The sequence below is a fragment of the Protopterus annectens genome, chromosome 9.part0, assembly GCF_019279795.1.
Source record: "Protopterus annectens isolate FY-2018-M chromosome 9.part0, PAN1.0, whole genome shotgun sequence".
Lineage (NCBI taxonomy): Eukaryota > Metazoa > Chordata > Ceratodontiformes > Protopteridae > Protopterus > Protopterus annectens.
Window position 1 is genome coordinate 993641779 of NC_056743.1, and position 20179 is coordinate 993661957.

General features: G+C 39.6%; 1 protein-coding gene across 2 annotated transcripts in view; it reads right to left on the reverse strand.

Annotated features, from left to right (window-relative positions):
- Nucleotides 1-20179, reverse strand: part of DGKA (diacylglycerol kinase alpha) — an 858181-nt gene that overhangs the window by 349900 nt on the left and 488102 nt on the right. For both annotated transcript variants that reach the window (XM_044083761.1, XM_044083762.1), the window contains exons 7-8: nucleotides 19618-19692; nucleotides 11466-11585 (exon numbers count right to left, since the gene is read on the reverse strand). In XM_044083761.1, the coding sequence (XP_043939696.1) occupies nucleotides 11466-11585; nucleotides 19618-19692 (195 nt within the window). The remainder of the gene's footprint in view (nucleotides 1-11465; nucleotides 11586-19617; nucleotides 19693-20179) is intronic.

Consider the following 20179-nt stretch of genomic DNA (forward strand, 5'->3'; position numbering starts at 1 on the left):
TATTATTTTCTGTTATCATTCTGTGTGGAGTCTGCATGTCCTCCCCGTGGTCGAGTGGCCTCTGAAAAACATGCGTGAAAGGCGTGCCTTCGCTGAAGGTTGGGAGTCGGGCTGGCAACTCGGCACCATAAAAAATCTACTGCCAATCATTAGCAGACCGGAGTTCCGCTATGGCGACCCCTAACCGGGAAAAGCTGAAAAGACAAACAACAACATGTTTCAGTCTTTTTGGCACTAGAGTATGATCCATGCATTTAAAACCTGTCACTCTTACTTCACATTTGCTTTTAATTAACTTGAATGCATGCTGTCATAATAAATTCAGTAGTTGTGTCAGTCTGTTAGCAAGCAGTTCTTGTGGCTCACTTTACACTAATAAATCATCAGTTATGCTTGCAATTTCTTCCTTCAATTACTTGTGCAACATCTTTCTGCAATACCACCAAAAGTGCTGAAATACAAAATGGAAGTATAAGGACTCTTCTACTTCTTAATGGTGTACTAAATGTACACATAATGGAACTTCTTTAGTTTATTTTTACCTGTCAGAATCTTTGACTCACAACTAGTACTGGAAATAACTGTTTTGGATTCTTGAGACCACTTGTCCATCTCATACCGCTCAACCTTTTTGAGCAAGAAATCTGTACAAAGCCATATATAAAAGTGGGACAAAGGCCCAAAAATGCGGACAATTTTTAAATATTGCTCTTACAAGCTTAGAAAGTTGATAGAATAACAGGTTTTGCATTAGCATGAATTTTCTGAAGGGTATGAAGTCTGAAGCTCAAATGCCTGTCATATGTTCTAACTTCAGTCTAACGATTTGCCACTAATTTGCCAGAAAATTACAATTTTATGAAAAACAGACCAAAATATGAGGCAAAAATCTAGACATAGGTTCATAAGGTAGGTACTAGGCTATTGGCCCTAGGGCCTATCCAAGCCTAGCCAAAAAGTTACCCTGGATTTCGCCACCCAAGAAAATTATTTTCCTGTGCCACTGTTGAGCAGAGCCACATAGTTGATCCCTGGGGTGAATTTCCTATTTCTCATCCAATCATCAAGATTTTTCTTGAAGAGTGCTAATGAGGAGCTTTGTTTGATATAGATAGGTAGTTTATTCCAGAGTATGGGAAGTCTCTGGGACAGGAATCTATCCCTCCAGCATGTTCTGGTTATTGTGGGGACAAGGTTTAGGTCCCTAGAGGATGTAGCTTGGAGGGCTTAGGATTTCTTTAAGTGGAACATGTCCAACAGCTCTGGGTTTGACATAGCTTTGCATGCTAGGCAGATATCGCCTCTGAGTAGGCGATATGTGATGGAGTAAAGCTGGAGTTTTTTTGAGATGGTCTGAGTATGGGCATCTGTTTGAGGCCGGTAATCCCCTTTGTGAGGGATTTTTGCGGCCTTTCCAGTTGTTGTAGATGTTTTGTGAGGTACATACCAAAAGGGGAGTTTCACTCTATAATGGGTCTAATGAGTGACGAGCAGAGGGGAACAATGACCTCTTTTTCCTGGATGAGAAACCTTTTGTGATGAGGTGTGCCATGTAGAAGGATTTCCTGACTACTGTGGCGATGTGATTATCAAAGGAGAGACTACTGTCCACCTGTGTCCCAAGGTCTCATCACACTTTCGGTGTTAAGTAGACTACCACCTACGTGGTAGCTCATGGGTACAGAGTTTTTACCAAAGGGTATGACAATGCACTTTTTGGCATTGAGCTTAAGGCCATGACTTTGACACTAGGCATCTGTTTCAGTGAGGTCCTTTTGTAGGATGTCCACATCATTAGGAGTTTCAGTTATGGCTCCTAGTTTGCAGTCATCTGCAAACTTCATTAGCCAAAGACCTTCTCTGTTAACCTGTTCTTCAGAAAAGTAGATACCAAACAAGAGAGGACACAGGACTGATGCCTGTGATACTCCACATGTCACTGGTCTGAAGTCAGATTTAGAGTCTGCTACTTTCACAGTGTGGGTTCTCTCAGTGAGCTAGTTGGCAACCCATCTTGTGACATAGGGATTTACACCCAGTTTAGTGAGTTTCTCTATAATTCCAGAGTGGGGGATGGTGTCAAAAGCTTTGGCGAGATCTAGATAGGCTGTGTGAACCACCTTACCCTTGTCTATGGCCTTGGTGACTGTTTCAAAGAAGTCGATCAGGTTTAGGAGACATGATCTACCTTTTACAAACCTGAACTAGATGGGGTCCACAGTTTGGAGATTACCAATGTCTTTGTTTATAAGTTGCATGATGATACGTTCCATGGCCTTGCAAACCAGGCTTGTTAGGCTAATGGGGCGGTAGTTCTCAGGGTCCGTGGTGGCTCCCCCTTTGTGGAGTGGCATACAGTTGCTGTGTGCCATTCAGTGGGTACAAAGCCTGAGGTGAAGCTATGATTGAACATGGTGCTTTGGTGGGGTGCCAGTTCATTCTGTAGTTCATGTAGAACGCAGCCTGGGATGTTGTCAGGTCCCATGGATGCTGTGTTCTTGGCTTTGGAGAGTGCATTTTTTACCTGTGCAGCCGTGATTACAGGAACTTTGCATTCTTCCAGTATAGAGATGGGCCCTTTAGGGGGTGGGTGGGTGGGGGGTAAAGTTAGCATTGAACCTATCTGCCAGGATGTTGGCAATATCAGTTGGTTCTGTATATTTAGTGCCATTGTGCTGTAACTCAGAGCAGATCTGAGTGTTGCCATTGAGATTCTTGACATAGCTATAGAATGCTTTGTGGTTGACTTTAGAATCAGTGGTGATTTTGTTTTCATAACTAACTTTGGAGGATTTTATGAGGGATCTCAGCTTCTTACTGAGGCTGACCAGGGAGTTCTTCCAGTCATGGGATTTTACTCTTTTTTGCAACAGTTTCTTTCTTCTGTTGTAGAGTTTGTTTATGGCAGGGGATCACAAGACTGGCTTCCTTTTTTTGGAGGATAGCATCTTGGTTCTATTAGGGATAGCACAATCCATGCACTTGTGTAAATGCTTATAAAGTGCATTTGTGTAGGATACAGCAGTCGTACCTCTATTGTCCATCTGCATGGGTGTCTTGAAGTTTGCCACTTCTGTCTTAAGAAATGTGAAGTTGGCTTTGGAGAAATAGTTTATGGTGGTTTCCCTAATGGGGGGGGTGTGGATGTCTAGGCTGATTAGCTTGTGATCAGATCTGACCAACAAGGAATTGACCTCTGGTGTGGAACAACAGTCGCCCATGTTGGTAATTACCAGGTCTAGGACATTGCTGCCCCTGGTGGGAGTGTGGATAAGTTGATCCAAGGCATTAGAATTTATGAATTCCAGAAAACGTTGAGCAAAATAGTTGGTACAGGAGTAGTTTTCCCAGTTAATGGTGGGGTAGTTGAAATTGCCCATTATTAGGGTGTTGGGTTGTACCCTAATATTTTCCAGTGTATCAAGAAATGATGAGTGGGAATCCTGGGGCATGGTGGGGGATCTGTAGCAAGTTACAATTTGGATTGCGGTCTTGCCCAGAGTTAGTTGCATTTGGATAATCTCAGATGCATTATGCTGAGTAACTAGCCTGGAGGTGTGGATATCCTTAATGAATATGGACACGCCTCCACCTTTAGTGTTTCGGTCCAGGTTAGGTGGCCAAAAGGTGTGGTATGAATTATAACCTGGTAACACAGGGGTGCTGTCTAGAGCCTTGAACCAGGTCTCTGTCACTGCACAGATGTTGATGTTCTCCATTTTAAAGAGTACCTCGAGTGAATGCATTTTGAGGTTTAGACTTCTAGCATTGAATAGCATTAACCTCAGATTTTGCTTGCTTGCACCTGTTATGGTAGTGAATTTGTCATTTGAATCTTGTCTAAAAAAGGCACTATAGGGCTGGCAAGAGCCTTAGCCAGTATCCGGAATCCCAAGGGCGACAGGTGAAGGACATCTCTGGCAAAGCATCGTGGTCTGTCGATCATGTCATCCCAGGCAGACAGATACTGGATCCCCTTAGAATGACACCAGAAGTTTAGCCAATTGCTGAAGTCAATCATTTTGTCCTTGTACTGTGGTATCATTCTGGGTGATGGCAAGATGCTACTCAGGGCTAGGGTCATACGTGCCTGGGCCACAAGATCGGAGAGCTCTTCCATGTCTCTTTTCATATAGTCCAGGGAGGTACGTCTCAGGTCATTCACACCAACATGGACAATGACAGAGTCATATTTGTACTTGTTGTAGAGTGACCTGCGAAAATCTGGACAGTTGAGAGGTATGCTATAAGCAGTCAGTAATGCCCTCTTTTATTCAATTTATTCAGATTTTTGTAGATTAGTACACAGTGAATCATGTCTTGTTTTACAATAACGACCACAACATTTACAAATTATGTTGGGCTCAAATTATTTCTGAAAATAACATAAGTTTTTCATTTGTTTGAGTTACTGACTTATTTTACTGGTACATGCTTTAAAGCATATTACTGTCAGTGCATTGAGTTTTAATTGGAGATATTTTCCAATATGAGAAAGAAAAAAAAAAACTGTCTAAGCCTGTAAATAAATCAAACATGGTCATGCTACATATCATTGCTATGGCCAGGACAGTATATGATATGTCTTTGTGACCATGTGACTGTTGTATTTATTCATGCTTTGCTTTAAATTCATTATGCATTATTAGCCTTTCACAAAACCCAAAAGATGGAAATAGCGAAACAATTCACTATTTTAGGTACTACAATTTGAAAAAGAATCTTGAATGTCATGCTTTTTAATTTGTGCTTGAAGTTTTTGACCAAATTACTCTACCTTATAGTTATAATATTCTAATCATAAAAAGACAGCTCTGCATTAAGTAACTTTTGGGTCCAGATCTTTAAAATATCTTAAGAAAAAACATTATACTTTGCATATGTGTTTATTTAACAACAGTGCTCTTTGTAATAATTATTTATTTCCAAATATTTCACTTACATTCTTGTCTCAAAGTGTCTGGAGGCATTTTTAAACTTTACTATAGCAATTCTTGTCACTTTCATGACATCTATAAGAGGTGCTTTCTGGCACTTTTCATTTTCATATTTATGCTCATGTTCAAAAATATGTACGTTCAGCCGATCATAAATATCTTTCCTTGTTCACATTTCAGAAGAAAGCTCTTTTTTAGCACAGATTCTACATAATTTATTAAAAGCAAAAATAAGCTTCCTTTATTCTTATAGCCACATTGTGTACCTGAAATGTAATTGTAGAATATTTTCTTTGGGCTCTATTACTGCTACAGTACACCCTGAAATTGCTTCCTTTTGGTGTTTTTTAGTTTATATAGAAGTTTTAGATTTTTATTTACCTAACATATTGTTTTAGGGTCTATGATTAATCATCGAAAGGAATAACTATCGAACAGCACATCATCGAATGCAAAGCATTGAAACTCCATCCATCAAAAGTGCACTTCATCCAACCTGTGAGACGAGGAAAGTAACTAGTTGGCCTACACTTCCCCGTTTCACCTTTCCCCACTGTAGTGTGATCTCAGAATTGATATATGTAGTTAGGTGGGGTGTGATGGGTGGGTTTGAAATACTGCCGTTTGTAAAATAGGGAAGTGTTGGCTAAGTAGTTACTTTCCCCATCTCAGAGGTTCGATGAAATTCACTTTTGATGGATGGAGTTTGATGTTTTGCATTCGATGATGTGCCATTCAATAGTTATTCCTTTCAATGATTAACCATAGACCCATTGATTTAGACATATCATTTCCATTTCCTTAGTCAATTCATTTAACTGTGTAATTGAACTTGCTCTACATATGTCCACAGTCTTTGATAAGATCAAGTCTTCTTTCCCACGGTCATGCAGAAATTTATCACACAGTAACTTTCCAGGCTTCTTGGATAATCCACTCACATTGAGCAATAAATCTTATTTCTGAATCCAAAGCATCCAGTTTTCTGTTAAATTACTGCACATTGAGAGAGTACCTGGTGGTTGCATCTGATCCTTTTTCCCCACTATGCATTATACTTCTGTATTTCCAAATACATAAGCTTTTGAAAGCAAATGCATATCTTTACTTCTTCAGAGAAATGCTTCTTTAGTTCAGACACCATGTGGTATCTGGATGGTGAAAAAATAAGGAAGAAATAATGCAGATGCATGCCTAACCTCCATGAGTTGTACATTGCAAGGGAACTTTTTAGAAGGAAGGTGTACCATATGACATACATCTTCCAGTAGCTAGCTTATCAGGATTTACAGACACATACCCATATTATACATTGTTTACCATGGTGATGAAAACAAATAGTCCTATGTAATATCAGGAAGGTTCTACTATTTCTGCAAGTCAGGAACAAGAAGGGAGTATGAGTGAATAGATTTTTTTCAAACCAACATGTTCAGGACAAGTAGGGCAGGGATCTGTGTCATATAACAATGCAGAAATGCTCCTGAATAACCACAAAAAATAAAAAAAAAACAGACTGGAAGATACAGGAAAAACAGAGTGAAATCCATGCAATGTTAGCGCAATAAAACTTTTAATCCATGCTTTTGTAACCTGCCATAAAGTCTCCTTTTGTTCAAGATTTGTTTTGAAATTGCCACCCCTGAAGTCATGACTTCCTTGTTCCAGCACAGAAAACAAAAAATTATTATATGTAGGACAGATGGTAATATGCTTATATAAAGCATTTGTCTTGTCTTGTTTTCTAATGTTATAGTAATGTTCTTTTATTCTAGTGCATAGGGCTCTTGCAGTCATACTAATGTAGAATGCACTGCAATGTGCGCACATATCAATGTACACAACTCCTTTACTCTTACAGTTAAAATGTTCTGGAACTCTCAAAGTGTAAGGTAGGTGTTCTAAATTAACTAAGGGACCTTCAGAAATATATCTGCATATGTTACATTTCTCACACTTGTACATGCCCCATTTTTTCTGTGTACTATTGGGACAATATCCCACTTTACAATATCCCACTTTGTTTCTCCAGATAAAGAATTTAGGAGCTGTCTCTGTCCACTAGTAGCACAGGGTGGGGTCCTGGGGTACATTTTCCATTTCCCATCCATAGAGCCAAGATGTCCTTGAATAAAGATAGGGATGAGCTTTGTTTTATGTGGATAGTCTGTTCCAGAGCAGTGGTATCCTCTGAGAGATATACATGTCCCTCAAAACCATGCTGTTGATGTTGTAAAAGAGGTTTAGATCTCTAAAATAAATTTTTCTGATGCCACTTGACTTACTGATGTGCAGTAAATCCATCAGTATTGGATCGGAAGATGCCTTGTATGCTAGACACAGGTCACCTCTTAGCACTCTGTAGGATGCAGAGTATAGTGACAGAACTTTGAATTGCTCCATGAGAGACATATTGTTTAGGCCTTCTATCTTTAATAAGGTATATCTATGGGTGTTCAAGTTGTTGCATGTGTCTGGATAGATTTTTCTGGTATTTTTTGTACTCAACCCATACAGAGAATGTGCAACAAGTTCATGACCGCAAATATTCAGACCCCCCCCTTACATGACAGTTTTGTCTGTGTTGTCTGAGATGGCAGCACAGGTATTGTGAAAAGGTCAAAGGGCAGTCTCTTTGTGCACCCTGCCTTGCATAGGTGAGGCATCCATCTTTAGCTTATTTTCACCCTTACTCCTCCTCTGTGACCTAGGCTGCTAATTGAAGTCAGATCCCCAGTATCACAGATGGGAATGCTCCTGCTGCACCATCAGACTGAATTTTTAACTACAGGTCTTGAATATAAGGGGTGGGGGTGGGGGATTGGGCAGCTGCCATTGTCTCAAATAAGGAGTGATGACATACGGAACCTTGGCATATCATTGAAACTGAATATAACATCTAAATGTAAGCAGATGGCAGTAGTGATGACAATTTTCTTTATTAAAAAATAAAATATGGGAATTGCACATTTTATTTTGGTTAGCTGTTGCAGCTCTCTAGCACTCTCAAGCAACCAGAAAAAAAAAATTGAAAAAATACAGTACAATTTTCATGTGTTGCACTTTCTGCCCCACACACACACACACACAAACATACCTTATGAAAACTGCTATTCATAAATGCACTGTGAGGCTTGCATTAAAACCAGTGACTTGTGCACTTAGCTAGATGTTATCCTACAGAAAAGCACTGCCTGCAAGGTGCCATTTTGATTAATCACTGGACCCGCAGTTTGTTTACTGCAATATTAGTACCAATGGATGTTATCATAGCAAAGGAGTAAAGCTGTCTAATCATGATTTAAGATCATTATTTAGTATGGGTGCCACAGTGTTATTATTGCTATTACAATATCTGAGTTTTTTAAAGGACTTGCACAACATTTCAATGAAATACATAAATGCTGAAAATATTTGTACCCATCAGAATATACAGTGTACATATAAAGCTTGCCTTACTAAATATGGATACTAACTACATCGCCCAATTGTGACCTCATTTGCATTTATTACTATGCATTGTATGTATATATGCTTCTGATTTACACTGTATTCATGCATTTTTCTACTTCATTTAATACCCAGTTTGTGACTGAAAAGGGTAAACTGACAGTTCACTTACCTGGTAAACAAAGTGTAATATAAATAAACAAACAAATAAATATTTAGGTCTTAGGGGGGCTGTCTGTCACATTGGTGGAATGGAGAGCAGATGTGATAAAGGTATTGTTTTCTGTATGCCAGATGTTGTATATAAATGTAGGTCATTATAAGCTATGGACTGTCATGAGAAGGAACCTTATTGGCAGAATGGCTGGCACTTTGGTACTCTGACATGAAATTCTAGACCTAGTAGTAGCATCCTAATGTAATCACCACTGCAGGTGAGCAGGTACAAGCTACACCTGTAAGTCGTAAGGCATTTACAATAAGCAGTCACACCTGCAGACTCCAGTGTTACTTTTGTTGTTGATGCAGGTGATATCACATACTATAGACTGGTAAGCTTGGGGAGGCTTCAGACAAGGCCATCATGTGATGTATAAAAATTAAATACATAACATGGAGTTTATGTTTTAGTTACATTCTGAATTTGATTGCAGACTGGTTATCCGTGAGCTTATCTGTGAGGAAAAAATTTACCTTTCTTACATCACCATTCATCCACTAATTTAAGTTATCTCAGAAAATCTTCACTCTCTGAGGCGTTTCCAAGACAACAAATTGCAGTATGTTAGAGCAGTGTCAATGTTTCACATGAGAAAATAATACAGCATAAAGGAAGTCTACCAGTCAAAAGATTCTGCACTTGTAGATAGTAAACAGTGTAGATAACTTAATTTAGCAATGTCCAAAGCCTGTTCACTTTGAGAAATATTACATTTCTGCTTACTTACAGATGCATTTTTTATGTTAAGGCCCTGCATAAATGCAGTTCCTTTCCTTACTTAATTAACATTTAGATACTTGATAGTCTCACTGACGTCAGCTGAGCCAAAGACTGCACTGATGTGATAATCGCGTCAGATAAGCTCTGATACTGCCAGTAAATGCTGTCTAAGGAAGGCAGATGATAAACTTAATACAGTGCTCATCCAGTCATCCCTGAGGGAAGCAAACAAGTTGGGAGGGAGACAGGAAGATACCTGTTCCCAGAGGTACTATTAGCACATGTGGTTAGAGTGGTGGGGGCAGAGTATGTGATCTGGGAGGAAGTCTTGAGAGGCAATATAACAAACTGAACATGGCAGGCTACCATGGGATTTGAAACAACTAGACATCAAGGGACAAGTATCAGAAACAAATTTAATCCCATCTCTCTGAGTGCTTTTGTAAACAGGAAGTACATCCTGTGTTCCCTGTACCAGCTATATCAACTGGACGGTCTGCTTCTGGTTAGACAATGTGATATTTTAGCATATCATTAACGTTATGAGTATACTAAAACCTTAAAAATGCTGGGGAAAGCAAACAAAATATGAAGACTGCTACCTTCTCGTACCTAAATCTGATACAGATACCCTGCATAGTGTTTTCAGCATTTATAACTTAACAACTTGAACTGTTCGCTTTTAACCTCCGCTTATAATAAAAGGCTGTATCTCAGCCAGCCCAATGACATTTGGTAACTAAAATGTATCTGAAATGCAATTAACCTAATGCATGTAAATAATGCTTAGCTATAGCATAGCACCATTTTTATGTAATAAGCAGTTATTTGTTATAAATGCTCCTTCGCATACCATGTTTCTTCCTCAGAAATACATCAGTCTTCAGATGCATTACTTTGCATTGGCTATAAGCCTCTGTGTTACAAATCACCTGGTACTGCAACAATAATATACACTTTTTTCTTATGGTTTCTAACTACACGGCATTTGTAACATAGAAAATAGCCAGGTCAGTGTGACTTGTTTGTGTCAAATCAAACAAACAAACAATTTGCATGACTGTAGCAGCAAGGAAACTAGCTGTTTAACAATGACTTCATGGGAGCCCCAGTGCTACGCTTACTTTGACAGCTCACTGTTGTTGCTTTGTGACCTGGGCACTGTTCCACTGCAGTCAGTAGGACCTATACAGTAGAGATAAGCAGAGTAAAGTAAAATCCAGAGGGAATGCATGTCAGTTACAATCTACAATATGACTGCTGAGGACACATTGTTATGGCAGAAGTGAAATGCATAAGGTTGTTAATGATGGTGTGGAGACGAGATGTGTGGAGGGACATGTGATTACATAGATAGACCGAAATCCACACTGTGTAGACTGAGAGGGCAAAATAATGCTGATTATGGAGGAAATAATACATTACAGTAGCCAGTGATGAAAAAGTCAATCAAGGTACACACTGCAAAGGCAGAGGAAGAGACACTGGTGACAAACACAAACAGGGAGGGCTATATGTGACCCAGATTTAAATGGGGGTGGCATGCTGGTTCAATTGAGAAGGTTTTTGTCTTTTGGTGGCCAAATCTGGAGTTCAGTCCTGATTTCTAGTGTTATGTCTATGTATGCTTCACATGTCTTATTTTCCCTTGGTACTCTGACTTCGTTTCAAAAACAGGGTGGTTGATTGACTACTCTAAAGTAGCCATCTATGCTGCATGTAGCCTTGCAATCTAGATTATGGCTGAAAAACTAAGAGGGACTAGTTAACAAGAAAAATGTTCTGTACAAGAGCTGAAAAGTTTTGAACACCTACACAGAAGGGCTGTAAACTGGATACTCATGAGGACTCAGGCAATTCTGTTCAGCTGTACAAATTCTGGACAGTTTCAGTGCTGCTGCAGTTTTTGGGGTAGGTGAAGGTCCAAACTACAAAGCCTGATAAAGTCTGAGGACTTATTGCTAGGGAATGCAGAGTAGGGCCTACTTCTGCACAGCTGTGTATCTCCAAAAAAGTTGAGCCTTCCTTACAATAAGATCATCACTGCCCATTCCCATTCGTTTCAATAAAGAACCAAGTCAGGGTGGACGTTAAACATGCAGGAATCCAATGCAAAAGCCATTTTGTTTAGTACCTACCACTTCCAGACCAAGTAACACAAGAAGGGGGATGGTGGTCATGCCACCCCTGATCCACTCCTCCAAAGAGACAGTGCCATTCCCATCATAGTCAATCTCTTTCATCATCTCCTGGAGAATCTGCAAGGAAACAAAATACAAATGTTAGCAAGCAGGTGCAGTTGTGCTTACAGAATACATGCCAGACACACAGCACAGCCCATAAACATAGCCTTCAGGCTTTGCCGCACATCAAAATGTTGACCATAAAAGCCATACTAACTGACAAATGCCGACCATAAAAGCCATATTAACCTACTGCTCATAGCTCATTCACAAGAAGAACTGCACTCACTTTTATTAATTATATGCACAACACAGGCATGGCTAAAGGAGGCACGACTGTGTACCTTTTTATTCTGTAGAAAGGATTCTGTCACCTGATGTGAAAAGACAGCCTGTCACTGTTAGAATCCCAACACATGTGTCTTCAAAGGACTCAGCTGATTGTCACTCCCATGGATTCCTCTAAAGGTGGGATCAAAGGTCAGGTAGCTATCCCCCTTAGTGTACAAAATGCACTTTTGTTCTGAAAATGTGAGGTGCAGTGAGATTTAAAGGTAGGTCCCCTCCATTAATATCCCTCTTTATATATTTCTGTCTATGTCTTGCTTGTGGGGCATATACAGTTAGCATGGCTCCTCATTATGCACCACCTGAACTGAGCTGCTGCAGGAGTCATATGCTGACAAATGCTCTCTGCCACTAAACAGAGAGCACTTCTCACAAGCAACACTAGCTGTCAGCAAATGCCACAGACATTATTTATTTATTATTTTATCTGTTTATTGATATTTGTTTACTGAGAAAGTCCAACTGAGTCATAAGAGCCCATTTTCAGTGGAGGCCCACGGAGTAAAGCTCCATTTACCAGAGAAAATATTTTTTTTCCAAAGACATTACATAAAAACATTGAAAGTTATACATTTTGAAAATAATAGTCTGCTACTATTGTATTTGAAATTTTGGAAACTTATATAGTCAACATTTTGATATTGTTTATCTCATTTTATGTAATGACTCATGTCTATATTACTATCGAAATTGAAATCCTATTGAAATTTGATATTTTTAACTTTGCATAAGTTACTGCATCTTTTTTCTCTTTCTAGATTGTCTTGTAGATGTAATTGGAGCTTTTCTCTTTGGGTCTCCACTGAAAATGGGCCTTTGGCTCAGTTGGACCAACCCGGTTAACAAATGACAATACATAAAAAAAAAAATAAATAATCAACAGCACTGTAAGGCATATAGATTTAACAAAAATACGTTACAAAGAGAACAATTAGAAAAAGCAAAGTAAAACCCTATATACAATTTTAGAGAGCATCCTTTTGGCAATTCACAGCATTAATAAGTAGTGTTTAGTTTAATTGTAACTATAAAGGGAGAAGAAGATTTGGATAGAGTAGAACTGACAGAAGGAGGTTATATAAAGTGGGGGAGAGGGTAGGACAGCCAGGTGAAGAGGAGCAAGTGGTGATGGGTAGAGAATACAAACAGATAGTGGTGGAGAAATGTAGAAAAATGGAAAAGTAGACAAGTTTTATGTTCAACCAGGGGTGTAGCATGAGTAGAGCCATGAGCTGAACAGATGGCCTTCGAAAGTACTTGACGGACGGATGGAAGGTTACGGTTCTAATAGTCTGTGCAACAGAATCTCATTTTTTGGCAACAGAGTAGCAGTAAAAGCTATTTCCAATTGCTTTTTGAGGTTTACAGATGGTGAGAGGTTATCATTAGAATGAAGCGGTCTGTTTAGGATGATAAGAATGAATATTAGAGCTTAGTGCAGGACAGGCATGGGGTTTATAAATGATGTTGTGGGCAGTAGCTAGTTGTACAAAGTCCAGGTAGTGGGATAGTTCAAGCCAGTTCAAAGTTTGAAGGCATTCCAATGACGTGTAAATTACTTTTTACTCGCAGCAAATTTAGCAACTTTGTTGCAGCATATTTCAAGTTCAGTTTTAACGGATACCTGCAAGTTGGTAGGGATAGGGGCGTCGAGTGAAGAAAAGAGGTAAGTGGTTGCCAGTTAGCAGAGTCAGTAAGAAAATCTTTATGTCTATAAAGCATGGCAAGTTTCTGGTAATTTTTTAAATATTATTTATTTATTTTATTTAATTTTACATTTATTGACCGGGCTAGTCTAACTGGAAATATTTCCATTTTCAGTAGAGGCCCGGGGAGAAAAGCTCCAAGTATAGGCAGTGACATGACATACATTGTATGAATGAGTAACATGAGTAACATGAGATATAGTACATTATTTGGATTCTACATAAGTAAACTTGTACAGAGTCATTTAGTTAAGGCTAGGCTAAGATCAAATACAGAGAACAAAACAAAAATATATATATTTTTTTTGCCCGTTTTACCCCTAACCGGGAAAAGCCGAAAGACACAACAACATATACGTACAAACTTATGATGATATCTAATACAGTGGAGTGGTATCACTTTTAGAAAAAGTAGACTCAAATAGAATACTAAGAAGGGGAAAAAATCAATTTCACAAAAAGATGAATGTGGAGTTCAAGTCTGAGGTTGTCAATTGTCACACCACGCAGCTTTGTATGGGATACAATTTCTATCTCTGTATTGTTAAGAGAGACGGAAGCTGGATTTGTCCTTCAGATGTGCTTTGGGGAAGAATAGCAGTAGTTTTGTTTTTTGGGGGTTGACAAATAATTGGGAATATTGAAGCCAGTTTTCAACAGAGGTGACGGCTTCTTGTGTGATTTCAAGATGCTCGTCAGATGAGCACATTAGTGATGAATCTTCAGCATATTGTATAAGTGATGCATGCTTAGAAGAGGTATAGAGGTCATTGATGAAAATGTTAAAGAGAAGTGGACCAAGAATTGAGCCTGGGGGTACGTTAGTGGTAATGGGGAGGTAACGAGAGAAAGTATGTTGCCATCTAACAGTTTACTGTTTAGCAGATCGGTAGCTTTTAAACCACTGAAGTGAAGGCGGGGATAGGCCGAGATGGTGCAATTGTTGACGGAGTTTGCCATGTGAGGTGGTATCAAAGGCTTTGGACAGATTCAGAAATATGGAAGAGAGAGGTTTGCCAGAGTCCCTTTTCTTGTTTAGATTATCTAAAAAGGATAATAGTGCAGTAGTTGTACTATGACCAGGGTGGAATGCATACTGAGTACTGGTTAAGAAATGTTCTGAGAGGAGAAGGTGAAGAAGTTGAGCGTGGATACATTTTTCTATGAATATTTGAGAGAAGGGAAAGAATTGCAAAAGGACAAAAGTTACAGTCTCCTGTACAGTTTCCTCCCTTGTGCAGTGGGATGACATGCAATCTTTTCCAAATAACTGGGACATAAGATTCCTGTATGGATCTACTCATTAAGATAGCTACAGGGTACAATATGGCTTCTGCTGCTATCTTGAGATATTCAGGTAGGAAGTTATTGGCAGTTGTGGAACAAGGTTTAAGTTTTAAGTAGCAGTTTTTATAGCAGACATTGTTATGAGTTTTAAGGTAAAGTTGTTAGCATTTGTGGGTAAGGATTATGAGATTTATATTTTTCAGAGGTTAATGTGGTAGTGAAGGGGCAGTTGGTAATATGTTATGGGTTTGTGTAGGGGAGGGTGATGTGCTGTGGATGAGGGCAGCAATGCTCTCTATAAAGTGCCGATTAAATGTAGTTGCTTTTTTTGAGGGGGGTGGCAGGTTCGAGAGGGATAGTGATCTTTTTGTGAGCCAGGATTGAGTAGTGTGTGAATGGAGGACCAGGATTTTTTGGATCATTTTCTAGATTAAGTTGTAGTTTGTCATGGTATTGTTTCTTATCTTTGCATATTTGTTTTTTTAACTTGAATACAGAGTTCCCTGTACTGCTGAAAGTTTTTTTTTCTTTTCTTTTTTTAGCCACTCCCTCCAAGTCTTATCTCTGGGATGCATAATGTTTTTGGTAAGGGTGGATAGCCAGGGAGAGTGTTTTGCTTTCACTCTTTTTATACATAGAGTAGCAAGGTTATTTAGAGTGTTTTTAAAGGTATTAAAACTTTTAATTGAATCATCTAATGGGAGAGTTTTTAATATAGACCAGTTGAAGGACCTTAGGATACTGTTGAATAAGTCTTTGTTAAATTTTGTGAGATTCCTTGTTGGTTTAATTTGGTGAATATTGTGGTGATGAGTGGTAAGTCTTTGTGTGTATGCAGGGAGTTAGTCACTTAGGGAGTTAGGCTAGGTTCCACTGAACGTATATTTACTGGGGTCTGAGACTAAAATCCAATCAAGAACTGCTCCCATACTGTTTTTGTTGTATCTAGTAGGTGCTGTGATTAGTTGAGTCAGACCAAATAGATTTATGCAGAATGAGGGACTGTCAGAGGCTACATTTTGCCAGTCAATTTGAATTTTTCATATCTAATAGTACTAGATATCCAGGAGAGAAATTCTTTGAGTATGGGTATGTCGTTTCCGGAGGATACAAAGTACAATATGACAAAGGTTTTTTTTTTTAGTTCAGCTTTAAACGTTTTATGAATATTTCAAATGAGTGAGATTTGGGGATAAAGTGTGGATAGGAGAAGAGGTCATAGGAGCTAGGGTACAGTAGGGCAACTCTGCCTCATTTTTTTGGGGGGGGGGTTGGTCAATCCTTACCCTGGAGGGAGTATTTCTGTATCTTTCATATTGGATTTAAGCCATGTTTCAGTGATGGCTAGGATATTTGGGGAATAGAGTGATATCCAGTCATGTAGATCTGTAATTTTATTACAAATACTGCAAAGATTTATATTACCAGACTTAGTTTTTTTGGCTGGACTTGTGCTTGACGGATTGGGGTAATGGTATGTGTGTGAATGGGAATTGGATTGGGTAGAAAATGTCTTTGTATAAGGATCAAAGGATGTATTAGAAGAGGGATGGCTTATAACTGAGGGAAGGGAGTTACCTGGGCTGGTGGTGTTGAGGTTTGGTTTTAAATTAGCAGGGTCAGAGTTTGGGTGCATAGCCCCATACAACTGAATGTTTGAGTTCTGAAGCAAAGATTTGGAATAATTTCTAAGGGTGAGTTTTTGCGGATGTTTTGTTTTGAGGGAGTGGTGATTACAGTGAAGTATTCTGTTTTTAAGATAGAGAGTAGTGGACAGATTAAAGAGGCCAGGAGACATATTAGAATAGTTATTATAACTGTCTAGGTTACTTAGGAGGCTGGAGGTTGGGGCTGTGGTAGTATACTTTAAGGGAAAGTGATAATATGTTACGTGGGAGGTCAGTACTAGAATATGAGAGAATAATATAAGGAGCAGCTTTTTTTTTTTTTTTACAAGAGTTACTGATCAGGGGGAGAGGTGGTAGAGGGCTACAGTTTAGGAAAAAGTCTTTTAGATGGGCAATTGAATGACTGGGGGTGGGGTAGAACAATAGGGGTTGTATGGGATGTACAGAAAGAGGGTGAGATGATTAAGAGATCAGGGAATACATACATACACATACTTAAACATGGGTCTGGAACATGGCAGGTGATAAGCTACTGATCACCTCAACTATTCATGTCACCATTAGAGCTCTACACAGCTTAGTGTCTTGGTAGCTATCACATTAGAAGGTTGCAGTTTCAACATGGGCACATCCAGATCAGACCACTTTTTGGTTCAGTATGCTTTTTTTCTGCTAAATTCTGACCTTACTTACCAAAGTCAGACAAAGAAAGTTAAGGATCTCTATCTAGCTGTACTTTTCTTTTAGTTGAGCGTAATTTGAAACAAAACATGGTGTTGAGCTAATTGCCACTAACACACTAGGTTTCAGTCCTGTATCTATGGCCATTACAGCCAACCTCCCTCTGAGACTAGAGATAAAATGTCAGGTCCAAGATGTGGTTTATTTCACTTTCCAGTTAAGATGTCCACTTATTTAACTCTTACACACAATCATGGACGTCACTGTTTCCAGATTTCTGCTTCATTAGTTAGATAATGCAAGGTTTATGTCATGACAATGTGCCTTGTGAGCATTTTCAAGGCCCCTGTTTCCTGCTTGTCAGCAGCAGCCAGCCTCAGGCTATCCCCCTTCAAGCCACTGACTGACCACCTCCTACTAAAATGCATACCATTTCTCTCAGTACCATGTTTATTTATTTAACATTTGTTTACTGGGAAAGTCCGACTTGGAACAAAGCCAATTTTCAGCAGAGGCCTGGAGAGAAATGTTCCAGATGTATGTCTTTGTAATGTGGGAGGAAACCGGAGCACCCAGAGGAAACCCACACGAACGCAGGGAGGACATGCAGACTCCACACAGAAGGCACCCAGCCAAGAAAAGAACCAGAGAACCTCATGCTGTGAGGCGACAATGCTACCATTGCGCCATCCAGCCAGTCGGCCATGCTGCTGGCCTTAATTGGATAAGGTTCTCATCCCTGAGGGAGAATTCATTTTTCCATGTCTTTATGTTAGTACTTTCATCACAGGAGTAAAGGATAGGTACTTGCTCTGACTGAGTCCAAAACTTGTGTTGGTGGTAGAGGAGTGGCCTTAGCTGGTACAGGGCTAAGTTCTTACACTTTATTTTGAGAGGCTTCAATATTTGAAGATGACAGCAAAGGGTATGAGCCTTACTGAACAAGCATGCTAACAGACAGCAGCCATCAGTTTCTTGCCCCCTTGTCAAAGCAGGTCTCAATTTTACAAAAGGTTTACTCTCAAGCCTATATCAAAGAAAGAGAAATGCCATTTACAACCATAACCTTTAGCCCCACTACATCACACTGGTCAGCCATTCTATGGCCACAGTGTATCCTAGGCACAGTTCAGTAACATAGCTGTCTGTCTGTCTACCTGACAATCTTAGTGATATTTAAAAAAAAAATATTTACTAACAGCAAACTTGCATCCACGGCTTTCCATGAGATGCTTTGATTTAAGCTTAATGACCCTTCTGCTCCACTGGCATCTAAGTGGAACTTCCTTCACTTTGTTGTTGAACTGTAGGCAGACTATGTTGAATATTCTATAACATTATGTTTATCCATCATTCCACAACAGGTTTTGTCCAGTTTTACACATGGGATTCGGGGTGTCACTTCAGCAGTATATAAGATGCAAAGAATAGCACCTTGCTCACCTCTGTAAATCTGATAAAATTTTTCACAGAATTTTAATCATGTTATCATTCTCTTATTAACACATGCCCAAACACCCCTTACCACTTCTGCTACTTCCAGACTTGTTGCACAGCCACTATCTGTGAGACCAACAGACTACCTCACTGCCTAACACAGTCTTGGATTCCCTGATGTTCTCCAAACATTCAGCAATACCTAGGTAGCAGGCATGTCACTCTGCCTGAAGAGATCACACACACTGATCTTCTTGGTATCCATTGAGTCAGCCACACATGTGTTTTGTGCCTGTGAATGAGGGAGGGAGTGAAACAACCACTGCAATACAGTAAATAATTGATACATGGCAGAAACAATGATGCACCTGTTCAGCCCAGGGAAGGTTCAATCATCAAAGCAGTATATCTGAAATGTACCTTCATTTTGCTCTCTGCAAGACCTCACCCAATGGTTCCTCTACCTGCACCTTAGTGGCTCATTCATTCGTGGGGGGAGGGGGGGGCAGCCATGCAGTCCCAGATTAGGCAAGAGCCCTACAGAACATTCATTCCTGCCTCGGAATTGTAAGTGACCCTCCATTCTCTGGTGAGAGTTGGGTGATAGGGAGTGGTCCTGCAGGGCAGCCTACCCTCTCTCCCTGGGAGCACCTTCTCCCCCTTTTAGCAACTTTTCTGAATTCCACTATTGCTGCTCTCCAAGGGGAAGCACGTTTCTACACACTGAGGTCTGCTTGGTTAATGAGTGTGTGTGCATTCAGACAGTGTGGGTCCAGCACGCTTGGGACTCTAAAGGGCGTAGCACCCCCCATATGTCACCCATGCAGCAAGCCAGAATCATCTCCTTCCTGTCAGGATGGTTGAATCAGTAGGCACTCGCTCCCATCCTTCTACAGGCAACTCAAGCCATTAATCAAACTTAGGTCATGTGTGGTACTGTCACGGTTTTATCATTCTGTGCAACAGAGCTGGCACAAGCCCAGAAATTTATATTAGAGAAAACTGAAAGTTGCCACTTACTGGTTTGAGTTCTGTTACATCCCATCTTAGATAGTCTGCTACATGCATCATCTGTGTGATAATCCGGTCTACCTCCTAAAAAAAAAAAATAAATAAATAAATAAATAAACTACACAAACCATTAACAGAATACTCCAAAAGGTGAGAAATTTAAACTGTATCTATTATAAAAAATAATGATGCTTTTTTGTTAGAAGGCTTTGGCAATTTTAACTCTAATGACAACTGGACTGGTCAAATGAAAAATAAAATAATTTATTCATTCATGCACTTGTATTGTTTAAGCAATATTAACTGCTTCAAAGATGGCCTCATCTCTGAATTTCTCCAGATGCCCATCCTGGCCTTCACTATCCTGCATGCCACCACAGCCTTGTCATCGACATGATAGCATGGCATGACATGGCACGGGATGACATGACATAACATAACATATTTCCGGAGAAGTCACTTTGCAGTGTTTGTTTTAAATAATAAACTATTGGGCCTACCACAGACGTCTATAAAGTAGATAAAATAAGCTGTCTTCCCAGCTCTGACTAAATAGGTTGACAACTGAGCT